The sequence below is a fragment of the Biomphalaria glabrata genome, chromosome 12 (assembly GCF_947242115.1).
Source record: "Biomphalaria glabrata chromosome 12, xgBioGlab47.1, whole genome shotgun sequence".
NCBI lineage: Eukaryota > Metazoa > Mollusca > Gastropoda > Planorbidae > Biomphalaria > Biomphalaria glabrata.
The window spans coordinates 18,325,950-18,342,679 of record NC_074722.1 but is presented as its reverse complement, the minus strand read 5'-3'; the positions used below and the strand labels follow the sequence as shown (position 1 = coordinate 18,342,679).

Below are 16,730 nucleotides of genomic sequence, written 5' to 3'. Positions count from 1 at the left end.
CAAAAAGATAATTCTGATAGAAATGATATGGATTTCTTCTTATTCGTTCTCATTGTTATTTTGGAGCCTTCAGATGACTAGACCAATATATGAGATGAACTACGCAGTGGTTTCCAAATCAGGGGGCTCTAGATATAGTTTTCTTTCTATTGGGGTGTTTTTGGGTCCAGTGTCTTCTACAGGCCTCTTGGTAAAGAGAGCAGTTTTGGAAGACATGGTCAGCATTCTCTGCTCACAGTCCACATGGGCAGATTTCACTTGGTTTCAATTTTGAGCTTCTGATACATGTTGTCTCATTCTGATGGTCTGGTCCTGAGTCAAAAGATCTTGATCTTGTCGGGATAGCTTATAATAGGCATCATCTTTCTTGTAATTTGGATGTAATTTGGTCCATTTCTCATTTATTTAATTTACTATTAGTTTCTTAATTTCTTCTGGATAGAGTGCAATGTTTTTTTGTATGTTCTCCCACTCTTAAGGAGTGTGTCAGCCTTCTCATTTCCTTCTAGTTCTATATGAGCTGATATCCATTGAATAAGTTTTTATGCTGTTGTTGTTGAGCTTTGTAAGTGCTGTTCTGAGTCGTTTTATATAAGAGGAATCAGAGTTTCCCAAGCTTTGGAGGGTTGTTTTTGCATCAGTTAGAAAGACTATCTGACTGTGTGGGGTACTTGGATGATTTGCTAGCATGGTAGCAGCTAGTTCTAGTGCTTCCCGTTCTGCTCTGTGGCTGTCAGAGAGCTCTTCAGTTGCAATGGATTTTTCTAGGTTTTCTCTATTCAATGAGTATTCCAGCTCCTCCATTTGTGGTGGCTTTATGGGATGAGCCATCTGTGTAAACTCTGATCCACTGATTGCAAGGATAATGATATGGATGATATGAGAAATCTAGAAAAGTGATATTGGGTTGTATTTTTTCAACCTACAATGTGGGTAAGATCAAATCTTAAACTGATTTATTTAGTCAAGATGTATACTTCCTGGTAATAGTTTCTATAGACTATAAGAATGAAAAGTAATTTATAATCAAAAAGAAATGATTGTACAGAATTATTTATTTCAAGTTTTTTTTTACAAATGTAATACGTAAACTACAAAAAATTTCACATGAGATTGCTTTTAAATAGTAAATTTTAAAAAAATGAAAAAGTAATAGCCATCACATGGGTCTTAGGTTATTACTAGTGAAAACAAATTTTTATTTAGCCAAAATTGTGTGTTACCATTGACCAATATAACCAATAACTACAATTAAAATTTTTAAAAAATAAATTCATCTCCTTATACTTAATTTTAATTAGCTTGCATGGCTGCATAGTGACACTCTTCACTGACAAACAGGAAGTTCATTGGACATGTAGGGTACTAAGAGTCCATTCAGAAGGAAATAAAGAGAGCATTGTTCTTAACCAAGTACCAATCCTTGATGAATTACCAGCCTCTTCAAATCAGTTAAAATCTGCTAAGGAAAGTAATGATTCACTGTGAAAAGAGTTTTAAAGACCCTAAGTGTTTTACAATGCTTAGTTATACACCTGTAAGGTCGAAACTAATCACTGACCAGTACAAAATGCAGGGAACAAATTCTAATACATGTAAAGAGTGCATATGGAATTTTTACTGTACTAAAGAATTAGGTTCTGCTGATTTTCGACACAATCTTGCTAAAAGACCAGACATCTGTAACAGAGACTGAACACCTTCCGCAAACCTCATATGTGTGTAACCAATTTCCTGCAAAAAAAATAGATAATGGTTTTGTTATTTTTGTTTTAATTGTACAAATACAAAAGTAATAATACTAATGAAAAACAGACAACATACTCAAATGTTGATTATTGTGTTAAAATTTTTTTCTTAATGTTAGACTTCAGCTTAAGACTTTTATACTCAGGTGAAGAATGAAGTGTACAGGAATAATGAAATAGCCTGAAACTGTTGCTGTTTTTTAGTTTTGAAAAAAAATAAATTAAAAAGTAGTTATAAATATTTCAAGACCAATGTGATCCTCATCCTTGGATGCCACTTATTTTACCAATAAACCCTGAAACTCAACTTCTCAATTTTAATAAACCCTGTAACTGAAATAAACAAACTTCACAAACCCTGAAATAAAGCACATGCCAGCTAAAATGTTTTAATTTAAATTTTTTATTGAAATGAGTGAACAGTAAAAATTGCTTTGTTTAATTTGTATTTTTACTTTCTTCCTAATTGTTCTAATCAAAGGATGCTTTGCACAATTTTTTTAAAAATCCCCATAAATTTAAAAAAATGGGATTATGGGAAGAGGCAGAATGTATAAGTTTTACTTTTCAAAATGGCATCACTTCACAAAACTAGAACAATATAGTAAATATGTAATTAGAATAGGCCTATCAATATAATGTATAATGTATAAAATAGAGTTTGGGTGTATTTATTGATGAAATTGTAATTCAAGAGTTGGATTGGTCAACGAATGTTTGACAATTATTTTACCAAAGATCATTCTGCACCACCAACACCCCACAAAAACTTTTTAAATGTTTCTCTCTCTACTTTAAACTCTTTTTTTTCTACCATTATTCTTTTGAAACACCCTGCTTTAATTACAATATTAAAACTCATTCCACCAATGTACATGGAGCAGTAGGTTTATTTCAACAAGAACTTCAACAGAAAACTGACTTAGATTTAGTCCAGATCTAGTCCCAAATTGACATTAATTTTTTCTAGACCTAGCCCAGATCTAGATTAAGATTCCAATATTTTTAATGTAGATCTAGATCTACAATGTGCTGGACTGCTTGTACATATCTATCTAGGTGAATATAGATAATTCTTCAATCATTGACTAGTTCTGATCTAGAGCTCAGCCACATTCACTAAAACAATATAAATCCATCTCTAGTGTAAGTAAATCTAGATCTAATCCATCCAAATCTAGATCAATATCTAATCTAGAGCTAATATAAAACAGAAAGAGCTCACTCATGAAATTTTTTTTTTCTAGGTAGGTGAATAGATCTATACCTATTCTATTTCTAAATCTTGGAAATAGATCTAGGCTTAGATCTAGATTTTGAACCAAATTCAGGTATATACAATGTTTACTTTTTTTTTTTTAATCATGCTTACTGTGCATGAATAACAATGATGTTACTATGCACATGTAAAGTGAAACTCTCTTGGAAGACGAGATAAAAAAAACAGGTCAGTTTTGTTTCAAAATGGTGGCTAGCACAATTGGAACTAGCAAACTAGACTAAGATTAACAGGGAAAATGTGAAGAAATATTGACCAAATTTTTCTGCTAAACCAAAAACACAGATTTTTTAAAATAGTAGTGGACAAACCAAGAGGGTGGAAAATCAGACCTCTCAAAACCCTGATTTCTGAGGTATTCCAGAAAAGAGGCACCCTGCCATAATCAATAAAAAAAAAAGTGAAATGCTTAGTTTTTACATGTTCTGATACCTTGATGAACTCAAGCTTGAGATATTCTGGCATACTGTGATTCTTACAAACTCGGAACACAATAGTAATGATATCCTCAGCAGAATAACCTAGACGCCACAAATGAGCCATGACTTTATAGGCATCATCCAGATGACCCAGGACACAATGTTGCAACATATCTTTGATCAGGACTGGGTGAGGCTCATCACACACCTGTAATAGTTCAAGAAAAAACATTTTTCACTAACTAATGACCAAATTATTGAGTTGAAATGACAAACATATTTTTCAGCAGTACTATGATTGGAAAAATATCTATAATAAATGAAAGCTAGGTTGTTTCCATCTTGTAGAAAGTAGGATTTCATACTTTGACATTGACTTTGTATGGTAACTGTTATGCCACTAAGATATATATAAAACATTTGTAACCAACATGGGGAAAGGGGGGGGGGGGGGAATGTTAAATATGGAATATGTTGGTGACCCAGGAAATAATTTATAGATATTTTATGGTGCACTCATCACATATTTTCAAGCCTAAACACATGTGTAAGTACCTTGAAAACATTTTCACTATTCACATGACCAAAACCTTGATATGTTGACTGAAGATTATTTAAAGCCTGTAAAGTAAAGCGAAAAAAAGCAGAAATTAAAGTAAAAAGCTAAATTCTCCAGACTGTTTATCTAAAATAAATAACAATATTTAAAATGTAACCTTCAAATAGAATTCCATTTAGGGTTACCTAGCAAAAATAGACCAATATATAATCAGGGTCTTAACAAAGTTACTGCTCAGGTGTGGTAAATATAGATTGTTATAACCGGTGGTATTGAGGATAAGGGTATGTGTAGTGTGTGTAATTACTCAAGCCAGAACTAGACAAGTGGCGATGGTCAACCGCAATTAGTAACAACATGGTGACGTTGTTGTTACTGGAAAGATGTATAAGTTGTGAACAATACCCATGCCATTCACGTCAGATATAGTCATGTGATTATCCAGAAGGATCTAGCGATATTCCAACTTGTTTGAGAAGGTCTTTGGGGACCTTATATAAAGAACAAAGGAGTCAGTGTCAAGTGACTTCACCATCACTTCACAAGTATAGTTCAGTTCACAAGTCATGATGATTCAAGATCAAGTCCAGTACAGCAACTCCTATGCAAAGTCGGTCAGGAATAGTTGAACCCAGAAATGTCCAGGAAGAGGCGAAGAGGCCAGAGGAGTTGGATACAGTATGATACAGCAGTACGTGTACAGAGTTTACACGGCGGTGCGGTTATCTACAGTAAAGCATTAGTACAGTCAGTGTTACATTGTTGCCAATCATACAGTATTGGTTATTGGACATTAAAGAATTGTTATTTGGAGCCCTGAGTTCTCAAATTTCTTGAGTTGGATAGTGAGAGTCATTACAATATAAACAGGGTCTTATCAAGGTTGCCTCTCTGGTGTGGTCAATATATGTCAATATAAGGGAATAACAGTCCACTTAAAATTTTTATCTTTAATTTTTAAAATATTGTTTCTAAATGTCGTATCAAGCTCTGTGTTTATAGTTAAATGTATTTTAATTGAATTTATTTCATTAGAATGTTCATAACAATTCAAATATATTTATTCAATAAAATTAAGCCTAACCTGGCGCATGTCGCCCTGTGCTGTAAATATCACAGCCTCCAAGCCATCATCAGTATAACTCACATTCTCAGCCTTAACAACTTCCAATATTCTAGCCAAAACCTGAGCATCACTTAGTTTAGAATAGCGAAGCACTGCACACCGAGATTGTATAGGTTCTGTAAAAGTTTTTTAAAAGTTGATAAATGAATGGTAAAAGTAAATTAATCATTGTTTTGCAGATTTAAAAAATCATAATCTAAATATATCAATGTCTGTTTTTTTTAAGTCACTTTTGAAAGCTGTTGAACATAAGCTTCCATAATAAGGTCACTTAACTGGAATTTGTTTTTAGAAAACATACATGAAATGTCAAATTTTAAGACATTTTTTAGACATTTTCAAAATAAAATGTCTATATGTGTATATAATTATTTATAAGAATTGCTAGTGGCATAGTATTAAATTATATTTTTTTAATAAAGGTTTTAATTTGACTAAAGATTTGATGACAAGATTATTTATTAATTTATTGTAAGTAATTTTGTGTGTGTGTGTTTAAATAAAACCCTATGCATGGTAGGTTATGGGACTTTGGCAAAGAATTATCGAAGGACCTAGCTAGTATAATATAAGAGCACAAGTGAAAGAGAAAAGCAGCACTGTTACAAGGATTAAGCTATCGAAAGAGGTTACCAGACCTAATACAAGTGAAAGGGAAAAGTAGCACTATTACAAATACTCCACTAACCTATTATTTTTTCAGATGAATTACACGCCAAAGCAAATCTGGTTGTCTTTGAGAATATCTCCATTGTTCTACGTAGTGCTTGCTGGGCTCCATCTGTCATACTGAAGTAGAAATGAAGACTTTCAATTATAAAATCTTATGACTAAGTGTTTTCCTATTAAACTATAACTTGAATCAACTAATAGCTCTGCTGGATACTTGACAACTGTCTGGATAAGATTAAGGACTGTTTGTTGTGTTTGCTTCATTGGTGACATCTCACACAAACAAATCACTTAGGAATGGGATGAGCTCTAAATCCCAAAATGAAATCTTTACTTCTTCTATGGCTTGTTATTAGAGCGTATTCTAGCAAAGTTAATGTCTTCAAATCTTATCTTTTTTTGACTGTGCACATTTAATCTCATATTTCAAGGCCTTCCTTTTTTTTTTAAATTTATAAACATTTTGTTGTTCTCTATCATTCATGAAAAATAGTGACTTTTGAAAAGGAAAACTTGCAGCTTGATGAGTTTAGTATATTATATAAGAGTTACAATCCAAGAAGATTTTCAAGCAGTTACAACTGCATTATAACAGAAACATCAAGTTACCTGTCTGCTTCATCCAAGATAATGATTTTATGTCTGCCTTTAGGTAATGTGACTTTCTGTTGTGCAAACATTTTGATTCTATTCCTTACAACATCAATGCCTCTGTAAAGAAAAATACAAATATTTCAATACTTATATCAGAACTAACAATAATAATAGAAGAAAATTATAAATGCCTTCTGTTCTTACTAATTTATAATCATTCAAAGTTTGACAAAAAATTGAAATTATTACAGTAAACCTATCTAACTAAACACTTGCAAAGCCCTAGGCCATGCCCCCCTGTAATAATGGAGTGGTTACAGTGTCATATAGGTGTGACTGGCAGACTCCTTGGCCCACCAGGGAGGGCTAACACCACCCACCGAACAGGCCGAGTTTTCATCATGTTCTGGCTATAATCCAAAAAATAGAAATGGAAAAGTTGTTTGAGTGCTGGGACAAGTCCCAAAAAGCCTGCAGAGTCTGGGAGCGCATGAGGCACCCTGACTGCACTTCCCCATGGTGGAGGCTGTATAGGCCTGAGCAAGCTATTACAGCACAGTGCAGGACAGGCCACTGCCCTTTTGGCTCATATTTCTCACGGCTATGGCCAAACTTTTACTCACTGTGTCCCCCATTGCGGGGAAGAAGAGGAAACTGTCTCATATTCTTTTTGACTTTTTTTCACAGACTTGCTGATCTCTTTCTCGATAGGACTGGGAAACCACAAATTCTCAACCTGTATAACAGAAGGGTTTCTGTCCAGGGCTTTTGAAAGAGAGGATTTGAGCCTCTCAAGCCCTCACTCAAATGGAGTTTTGATGATGATGATGAAATACTTGAAAAGGAGCTAATGTATATCTAGTACTACTCATGGCATTCTCAACAGTTTAGATCAGGCTAATTCATTATTTTAGTAGAATTCAAGCCCTTGAGAGTAAATGGTAGAGAAAAATGCTGGGTATCAGATACCAGGAAAAGAAGACAAATGAGTTTGCACAGTTACAAGTCAACACCCTGGATGGTAAAAGAGATGAAAGCTGAGCTGGTTTGGTCATATTGCAAGACATTAATCACTATTGAAATTCATTCTTCAATACAGTGGAGAGAGCACAAAAGAAAAGTTGGCTATGTAAATGTAAGTGAATGAACTGACCAGTCTCTTAATATCATACTAAGAACAGCCTCTGACCAGAAAAAATGGAAGGATTTGGTTACGTGAACTGTCACAGCAATTATAATTTAATTTGGTCAACAGTAGTGCAGCCCCCAAAAAGTATTTATGGTCCTAGATCTAAATGAAGGAAAACATAGCCCAAAAGATCCCATTTATATACACATTATCAGATCATATTTATACAAAATAAACAGATTGTTAAGATTCTTTGCTAAAAAGTCTATTGAAAGCCAGTGGGACTAAAAACAAACTTCAAACTTTTGTTATTACTCTGATTAGAAGACTAAGAACATTCAAAGGAAGGTTGAAAGTAAAACAAAACTTGTCAAGTATATTAGAAAATAGTTATAAAGCAAATTTAATATCAAAAGAATATAATGAGAAATATGGTCATATTTATTTAAGATTTTATGCATTCAAGAAAAAAAAAGTGTATGAATTAAACAAATCATGTTATAGTTGTATACTTAATAATATTTGTTGACATAGTGTAAAGTACTTTGAATATGTGTTTCTTTGAATATGTAAGGTTCTTTGTGTTGTTTTAATACCTCTTCTGGTATTATTAGAATGTTCTTTGTGTGTTAATTAAACATCCTTCTTCACACTAAATTTGTTGTTGCATATGTCTACTAAATCTACTGAGCACTATTACCACAAACAATTAGATTCAGAAATAAACTCCATCATAGAGACAATATTTTTAATCATGATAATAAAGCAGTTCACAATAAATTGGCAACTTCAGCCATCAATAAATGACATGGAATACTTTACAAAAATCAATCATAATCCAATGAAAAATATCAAATATACACAATTAGCAAAGCTTTCTACTCTACAGACATGACACGTCTGTCTTCTTCAATACCCATGGCGTCGACTAATTTCTGACCATGTGGTCAATGCTCAAAACGAGACTTCTTACTCACAATGCAACTGCGGACCCTTGTTTTTCCCATGAAACACAAATATAAAGTTATAAAGTGTACTCCGTGCTTACCAACTATTCCGTGTCACAATAATTACCAAACAATGATGTGACACATAGTTTTAAATAAAAATATAATTGTAGATCTAATAGTGATATTCTCTTATTTATGACTATTGATGTTTTGATGCATATATTTATAAACCTACATTTTGTGTTGTTCTTAGATGCTGACTATATGCTACATATATATATATACTTCCTTAGCTTCATACTATTACCATGAATGCAATGCACCAAAATATGAAAATTATGCAATCCACAATAATATTTAAAAAAGAAACTTTTGACTGACCTGTCATTTGAAGCATTTAATTCAAGAACAGCATCTTTAAAAGCATTTCCCAAAAGAGCTCTTGCCAAACACAATATACTGGTAGTCTTACCTGTGCCTGGTGGGCCCTGAAATACAAATTTAGTGCCAGAGCTTGTCCAAATCTATTGACACAATATGATGCACAGGAATATATAGTAGCTTCTCAACACCATTTTAAAATGTAGTCCTATGTAGGGTAATTGGCAAAATGTAGTCCTATGGTAGGGTAATTGGCAAAATGTAGTCCTATGGTAGGGTAATTGGCCAAATGTAGTTTATTTTATTTCATAACTAGGAAACTTAATACTGATTTATTTTTTATCTGTTGGTTGAATTAGTTCTAATTAATGATGTGCCATCTTACAAATGTCTCAATTTTACATTTTGGGTATGAAATTAATTGATAAAAGAATAAGACTTGTAAAAATACATCAATCTATAAACCACTAACAGCAATAATGATGTTTGGAACATTTCCTTCTCTTGCAAAGACAGATAACCTGCTGATGGTTTCTTCATTGCCAACAATATCTTGTAGTTTGACTGGCCTGTATTTCTCAACCCTAGATATAGAATAAAAAGCAAATTACAATTGTTACTACATATAAATAATCAATTAGACAAAAAGCCAAAGCCTAAATGTGGTGGAAATAGTTAATAGTAAAAAAAATTTAAAAGTGCACTGTAAAGTCTAGATTTATAACTGACAATTTTTTTTCTCAAAGGTCAGGTGTAAAGAGTGAACTAATCTGCAACTCGAGATATTAGTTTGGAACTGTTCCTTCCTGTTCCAATATAGCCTAGAAACAAATCAAAGGGCATTTACCATTGTGTAATGATAGTATATTTATTATAATATTATCAAGTCAAACCATATGTAAAGGTACCATAATTCTAAATTTATAAGTAAATCTACATTATAAACATAACATATCAATATATTATTATTATAGCTTTTATATAGCGCTACTTTCATGCTTATAGCATGCTCAGAGCGCTTTGGTCCAATCTCATTTGTGGACCAGTTGGGGGGGGGGGGGGGGGGGTATCTAGGAGTTGGTTTTCCATGCTGCCTTTGGGCGCTCAGTAAACGCAACTCTGTCCGAGTCGGGTGTCGAACCTCGAGCCCCCTTCTAGGTAGCCAAGACAAGCCAAGTTCAAGCGCACTTAGCCTCTCGACCACGCTTCTCACGCTTCATATATATATATATATATATATATATATATATATATATATATATATATATATATATATATATATATATATATATATATATGTGATTGTATTTTCTTTCTAAAGACATCTTGTGATTTTCTAATTTTGGACTTTATTTTCCCCACTTAATGACTTATCGTTTTCAATTCCAGCCACAAAATTTCTATTTCATTTCTATAACATAGGTTGGCAAATAGATCTAAGATATATTTACTAATATATTTACTCAATACTAGATTGACTTTGAAAAGAGTGAGTTTAAATCAACTTTAAAGAAATATTTTTTGAAGGTGCACAATAACGACACCCTAAGTGGGTTTCACCCAATTACAGTCTGCACTCCCAGGTGACGCCCTAATCTAGGTCTAGAGTAATCTAGTCAGACCTAGATTAAATGAGATTAAATTATTAGATCTACATTATTCTAGATCTAGACTCAGTTTAAATCTAGTCCATATATAGATCTATTATATAATTAAATATATACACCTAATATTTTAACATTTTTAAAGTAAAGTCCACCCTTGTAAAGTAGATCTAGGTGTAATAACTAGGGGTGCACCGGATAGTACTTTTTGATATCCGGCCGGAGCCGGATATGACCGGATAGTAAAATTTGATATTCGGCCGGAGCAGGAGCCGGATACCTAAGTGTCTTGTTAATAGCTTGTGTTGCTGAACATTTTACGAAACTGTTAAATAACATATCTATATTGGTTGGTTTTATTTTTTTCCTTTTATATACATTATTGTTTTAAACTCTGTTACTGATTGATTTATTAAATTCAAGCTTAACAGTATTTCTAAAAATGTGTATAGCATGAGTGTGTCTGTGTGTATGTACAATGCTACCAACTGTAAAGGATGTGTGTAGGAAGGTCAAAGTAAATAATGTTAGTATATATTTAACTAGTTACTAATGTAAATCTCTCATAAGTAAAGTGCAATCTGCCTTGTATAGTGGTCGGATGTATGTGTTCATGAATTTCAGACCAACAACCTGGTCATATATACCTAGTGAGCCCACACATGTAGTCCTAGTGTAATGTGTATAGTTGTTAGTGTTAACCATCACGCATTGTTTTTTCCTTGAGCATACGCACGCAACAGAGTTGGGTGTCAGTCAAAAAAGATAACACATTGGCATGGTCAGTCAAGCATATCGATAAATTATACCCATCCACTAGTTAGAGGTCAAGGGTTGGTTTTTTTTTACGCTCCAGCATATTGTTTCTTTGTTTGCATATTATATTAAATAGGTGTACTTTTTACTATTCGGTAGTGATATCCGGCCGGAGACGATATCGCCGAATAGTGAAAAAATGCCGGATATTCAGCAGAAGACGGAGCGACTATCCGGTGCACCCCTAATAATAACATATATATATATATAATAATAATAATCTTTATTATCCGTAAGGAAATTTGTCTTACAATTTGTGCATTACACCAAACAAAAAACATTATAACTATAAGAAACCAAAGTGTACATTCACACCAGACTCACTCATAATTTACATGTATGTGACAAAGTTTATACCAGATAAGGCAGATTGTTCTTATTTAATGATTTGATTGCCAGGGGAACAAAAGAGTGTTTGTGTCTGTTTGTCTCTTTGCTATCGGTGTCTTGTATCTCTTTTGTGATGGTAAAATGTATATATATATAATATATTGTTATAACCCTGCCATGCACACCGGCATCCAAAATAGTGCAGAAAGTGCACACTATTAGTGACTAGACTAGGAAAGATGTTGACATTAGAAGAGAAGGATTTCCGCCCAAGTCTAGAGCCGAGAGATGAAGATGCTGTGCTCAAGGCAGGTCAGATGTCCTATAGATGTGTTTGTCTAGTCTCCATGTAAATAAACACCTATACCTCTTTGAGTTGCCTCCCTTAAGTCCTTAATTATATTTATTATAATATAATATATAAATATAAGTAATATAAAAACTACTACTGAGTGATGGTTTATGTACAAGTTTATCACAGTTTATGAATGAATCTAATCTCGATTTAGACAACACCATACAACAGTGACAACACTGTCAACACAAGAATTTCTAGTCTAAATATAAATTTAATGTATTATAATTATTATAATTGTAATGTAGTTTTAGTCAGATAAGTGATAAGACATGATAAGATGGTGTACCTAGTCACCCCTAGTGCCAGTGTAAGTCTAGTCAGTCTAGACTCTAGAAAGAAATAGATTATTATAGGCCTAAATATCAAAATATCATCATAGATCTATATAATTATGATATGACGATATATAAATACTAGAGATCTATTACTAGCTTAACTAGACTGACTAGACTTGACTAGAGTCTAGAATCTAGATGATACTAGTAGGTAAGTAGGTAGATCTATCTAGAAATCTAGATCTAATAAATATTGAATAATTGATTTGATAGAAAGAATAGAATTGAATAGATTAATAGATCTACTTATCTACTATGACTATGAAACTATAGTCTATTCTCTAGTAAGTCTAGATCTAGTACTATAGCCTACTATAGGACTAGTAGAGTAGTTAGTAGTAGTAGATAGTAAAAATAATACGACTCTGGCTATAATCAACTAACTTCAACTTTTATCAAGTCTTAGAACTAGAGTCTAGTTAGTAGATCTATAAATTAGATCTAGATATTATCTCTAGAAGTGTCATAAATTGTTACAAATTAGTCTTATATCTATGGAACTTTTACCAAGGTGTTTCATATCCACCAACTTTTCTGGATTCTGTTGTTTTTTCAGTTTCTATTTCCATTTCTTCTGCTCCTTCTCCCGCCATTTTAATCTACCAGGGTCAAGGACAGATACTCTTTTGGAAAAAAGTTAACATAGTAAAGCTCACTTGCATATGATTCAAATCTAAATCTATCAACTTGATGGTCCAACTCCAAATCTCCTTGCTCGTGACCTCCGCGCCGCCTTGCTACGGGCATTAGAGTCTAGATCTATATCCTAGAGATTACATGGGCGTAGCCAGGATTTTTTTTCGGGAAAAAATATATTTATAAGTATGTATGTGTGTGTGTGTATATATAATCTTTATTACATTCTGACCCATCATTCTTTCGGAAGACGCTTATTGTGCCCTAGAATAGGTTCTTCCTGGAGTTTGTGGGAAAATTGTAGACTCCTTGCCATTGCCAGCAATGGGGTCTGGGGGAGCGCTAGAAGCTCACCCCAGCGCAGGTCGGAGCCCCGCCGCCATGCACTATTTCTGATATTGAAAGCCAATAAAATGCATATTCTGAGGTATCTACAGTGCATTTTAATGCTATTAAAAAGTTTTATTTCAAAAACGTAATGTGCTATTCTTACTGACTTAGACCCTCCCGCGCCGTTCGGCGCATTTGCCGTCAAGCTGTTTCCACAAAAATCTGTCACTGGTAATGTCTGAAGCCTCTTCCCACCTACTATGAGGACCTCCATGAATGTGTGGCGCCAAGTTGTACTAGGATGTCATCGCAACTCTTCTTATGTGTAATTCATTTTGTCGGAGAACATGTCCCGCAAACCCCATGCGACGCTCTGTCAGAATCTAACTAACTGGTCGACTCCCAGTTCGGCATAGGATTTCTTTGATTTAGACCCGATCTCTATAACTGACTCCTAAAATCTGTCTTAGCCATCTTTGTTGAGCCACATTTAGTGTTTTTCAATTTCGGCAGATGACTATTCACTGCACTTTATTAATTGAGCCCCGCAACTGGTAGAAATATGTAACCTCTCTTGAATACTCTCTTGGAATTAAGTGATTATAGTTTGCTTCAGATTTTATATCGAAAGGGAAGTTTTATCGTCAAAATCATCTGTTGGGGGTTTTAAACTAAAAAAATCTCTGGAGTTATGTTTTTTTTAAAATTCAAAACCTCATTTAGCTACGGTCATAGAATTTAGTAACAGTAGTTTACTTTAGAATAATATTGAAGATGGAGGTTTTCCACCTCAAAACGTTCTGTAGGGGGATTTTAAACTCAAAACCATCTGAAGAGGTTTTAAACTTTTAAAAAAGCCATCTGTAGGAGAGTGATTTAAACTCAAAACCCCTAATTGTCTCGGTTACGCTCAAATAATTTTAGTGTGTAATTTGCTTTTTTTTATATTGAAGAGGTATTTTTTTAGCATCAAACCACAGTGAAGGGAGGTTTAAACTCAAAACTCCTTTTGGCAACGCTCATAGATTTCTGAGTGTGTATTTTCTTTTTTTTTATATTGAAGATGTAATTGTTAGCTTAAATTCCCTTCACTTAACTCCACAGGAGGGGAATTTAAACTCAAAACACCTTTGAATATACTCATAACATGTTGAGTGTATAATTTGCTTTGTTTTTAATATTAAAGAGGTATTTTTTTACCTTCAAACCCCACTGAAGGGGGGTTTAAATTCAAAACTGAGTCAAAACCCATTTAGCTACGCTCATAACATTTTGAGTGCGTAATTTGCGTTTTTTTATACCGGGTATTGAAGAGATATTTTTTAGCTTCAAACCCTACTGAAGAGGGGTTGGGGGTTAACTCAAAACCCCTTTGGCTACGCTCATAGAATTTTGAGTGAGTAATTTTCTTTTTACATTTTGAAGAGGGGTATATCATAAATTTTGGATTGAGTTTAAAAATCAAAATCTTCCTTAACTGTGCTCGTGAAATTTGGGGGGATTGTCATTTGCATTTTTTTTTTGTTTTGTTTTATAGAAGAGGGGAATTTAAATGCGAAAACCCCTGGTAGGGGGGTTTTAAACTCAAACCCCACTGGTAGGGGGGTTTTAAAATCAAACCCCACTGGTAGGGGGGTTTTAAAATCAAACCCCACTGGTAGGGGGTTTGAAACTCTAACCCCACTGGTAGGGGGGTTTTAAACTCAAAACCCCCTTAACCCCCTTGGCAGGGGTTTTAAACTCAAAACCCCATGGTAGGGGGTTTTAAACTCAAAACCTCCTTTGCTGTGCTGGGGCAAGTGATAGATTAGTATTAAAATCTCACCTAAAATAAACAAAATCAAAGCAAAAGATCAGTCGATAAATACCGATCCCCCCCCGGGGCCCCCCGGGGGGGGGGATTTCATTTCGGGGGGGGGTGAACCCGAAGAACCCCCCCCCCTGGCTACGCCCATGCTAGAGAATAATTTAATTTTGATCAGTGACACCATGCGTCATGTCATATAGAATTTGTTTCATGGTATTAATGAACATAACGTTTATCCTGAGTTTCTTAGGTCATTCATATGTAGGCCCATAATATGGGTGTAGCCAGGGTTTTTTTTCTGGAGGGGGAGGGGGGCTATGAGCGTGTGTGTGTGTGCGTGTACGTACGTAATTAATCTTCATTCTTGTGGAAGACGATCAGGGCCGGTCTTAGGCCACTGCAACCTATGCCGCCGCAGTGGGCCCCTCGCTTTCATAGGCCCCGCGCAATGCGCATTCTAGGTGTAAATTATTATATTAAACCATTTTAACTTTATATTAAAGGGTCCTTGGAATTCTGAAATGATCAAATATAAGAAAAAGTTATGCAAATCTCCTGAAATTATTAAAATCTTCTGAAAACTGATGCAAATCTCCTTAAACAGACAAAATTGTAATTTAAGGGTGTCATTCAATATGGAAAACGCCTATCCTGCTCGCGATTAAAAAAAAAACGGCATTGTCAGCTTTCATTTAATAAAAATGTAATAATAAGGCTAATTTTTAACCAAAACAAGAAGTTCTAATACTTCATTTACTTTAATAGTCACTGGCATACAAATAAAGATGTTTATCTATCTCGACCTCTTAGAAAAAAAAAGCGATATTTTGCTAGTCGATAGTAAATCTAAAAGGCAGATCTGAATATTTATCGGCTTTTTGTTGAAAAACTACTATCTACTGTAGATGGCTCGTAAAGTTCATTTTTGACAGAGATTTTGTACTATAAATAAAATGCAAAGACGAATTTATTTTCTAATACAGCGTCCTAATTTTCACTTATTTATACTTATCACAACCCAAATTAGGCCCCGTAAATTCCGTTTCGCAACCTGTAGAACCGGCCTTGAAGACGATTATTGTACCCTTCCTGGAGTTTCACCACGATTTTTCTTTCATAAAATTACACCAATTCTAAAACAATTATGTAAATGTAAGGGAGGCAATGTTACAATATGTTAACAAAGAAAGACACTTTTGTGTGTGTATTTTTAGTATCACTAAGTGAAATATATTTTTACTCTAGAAATACGGAAGAAATGTTCACAGTTCACAGCAAATATAAATATTAGTTAAATGTGTTTTTTTTCTGGTCAACTAGCTGCTAAAATTAAAAGAAAACATTTATACTTGTTTATAAAGGCTAAGAATGCACTTTGTATGTGAATATTACGCACATTTTTTTTAAATGGACTTTTTATGCAGCGACTTTCGTACAGTAGCGTAACGCCGCGGCATGATATAGTGCTAAACTAATTCCTTAAAAATTTTAAAAATAATCAGATTTTATTTATTTTTTGTTTAGTGTCCCCATCAGGATGAAAGCCGCTTATTGTTGTGCGTTTTGTTTGTTGCTCGGTCTGTCCGTCACGTTTATATAAAAAAAAACACACTAAACGCTATTGAAAATTTGATTTAACCTTCAATGTTCCTTCCAA

At 33.9% G+C, this 16,730-nt stretch overlaps 1 protein-coding gene across 1 annotated transcript; it reads right to left on the bottom strand.

Annotated features, from left to right (window-relative positions):
• Window positions 1-1,037: 1,037 nt before the first annotated feature.
• Window positions 1,038-12,961, bottom strand: LOC106073049 (replication factor C subunit 2-like). The gene is made up of 9 exons (XM_013233519.2): window positions 12,808-12,961; window positions 9,330-9,441; window positions 8,858-8,964; window positions 6,413-6,514; window positions 5,820-5,920; window positions 5,090-5,247; window positions 4,002-4,067; window positions 3,460-3,654; window positions 1,038-1,734 (listed from the first exon to the last, which is right to left on the bottom strand). The coding sequence occupies exons 1-9, from the start codon at window positions 12,891-12,893 to the stop codon at window positions 1,618-1,620; spliced, it is 1,044 nt and encodes a 347-aa protein (XP_013088973.1). The 5' UTR covers window positions 12,894-12,961; the 3' UTR covers window positions 1,038-1,617.
• Between the last annotated feature and the right edge of the window lie 3,769 nt (window positions 12,962-16,730).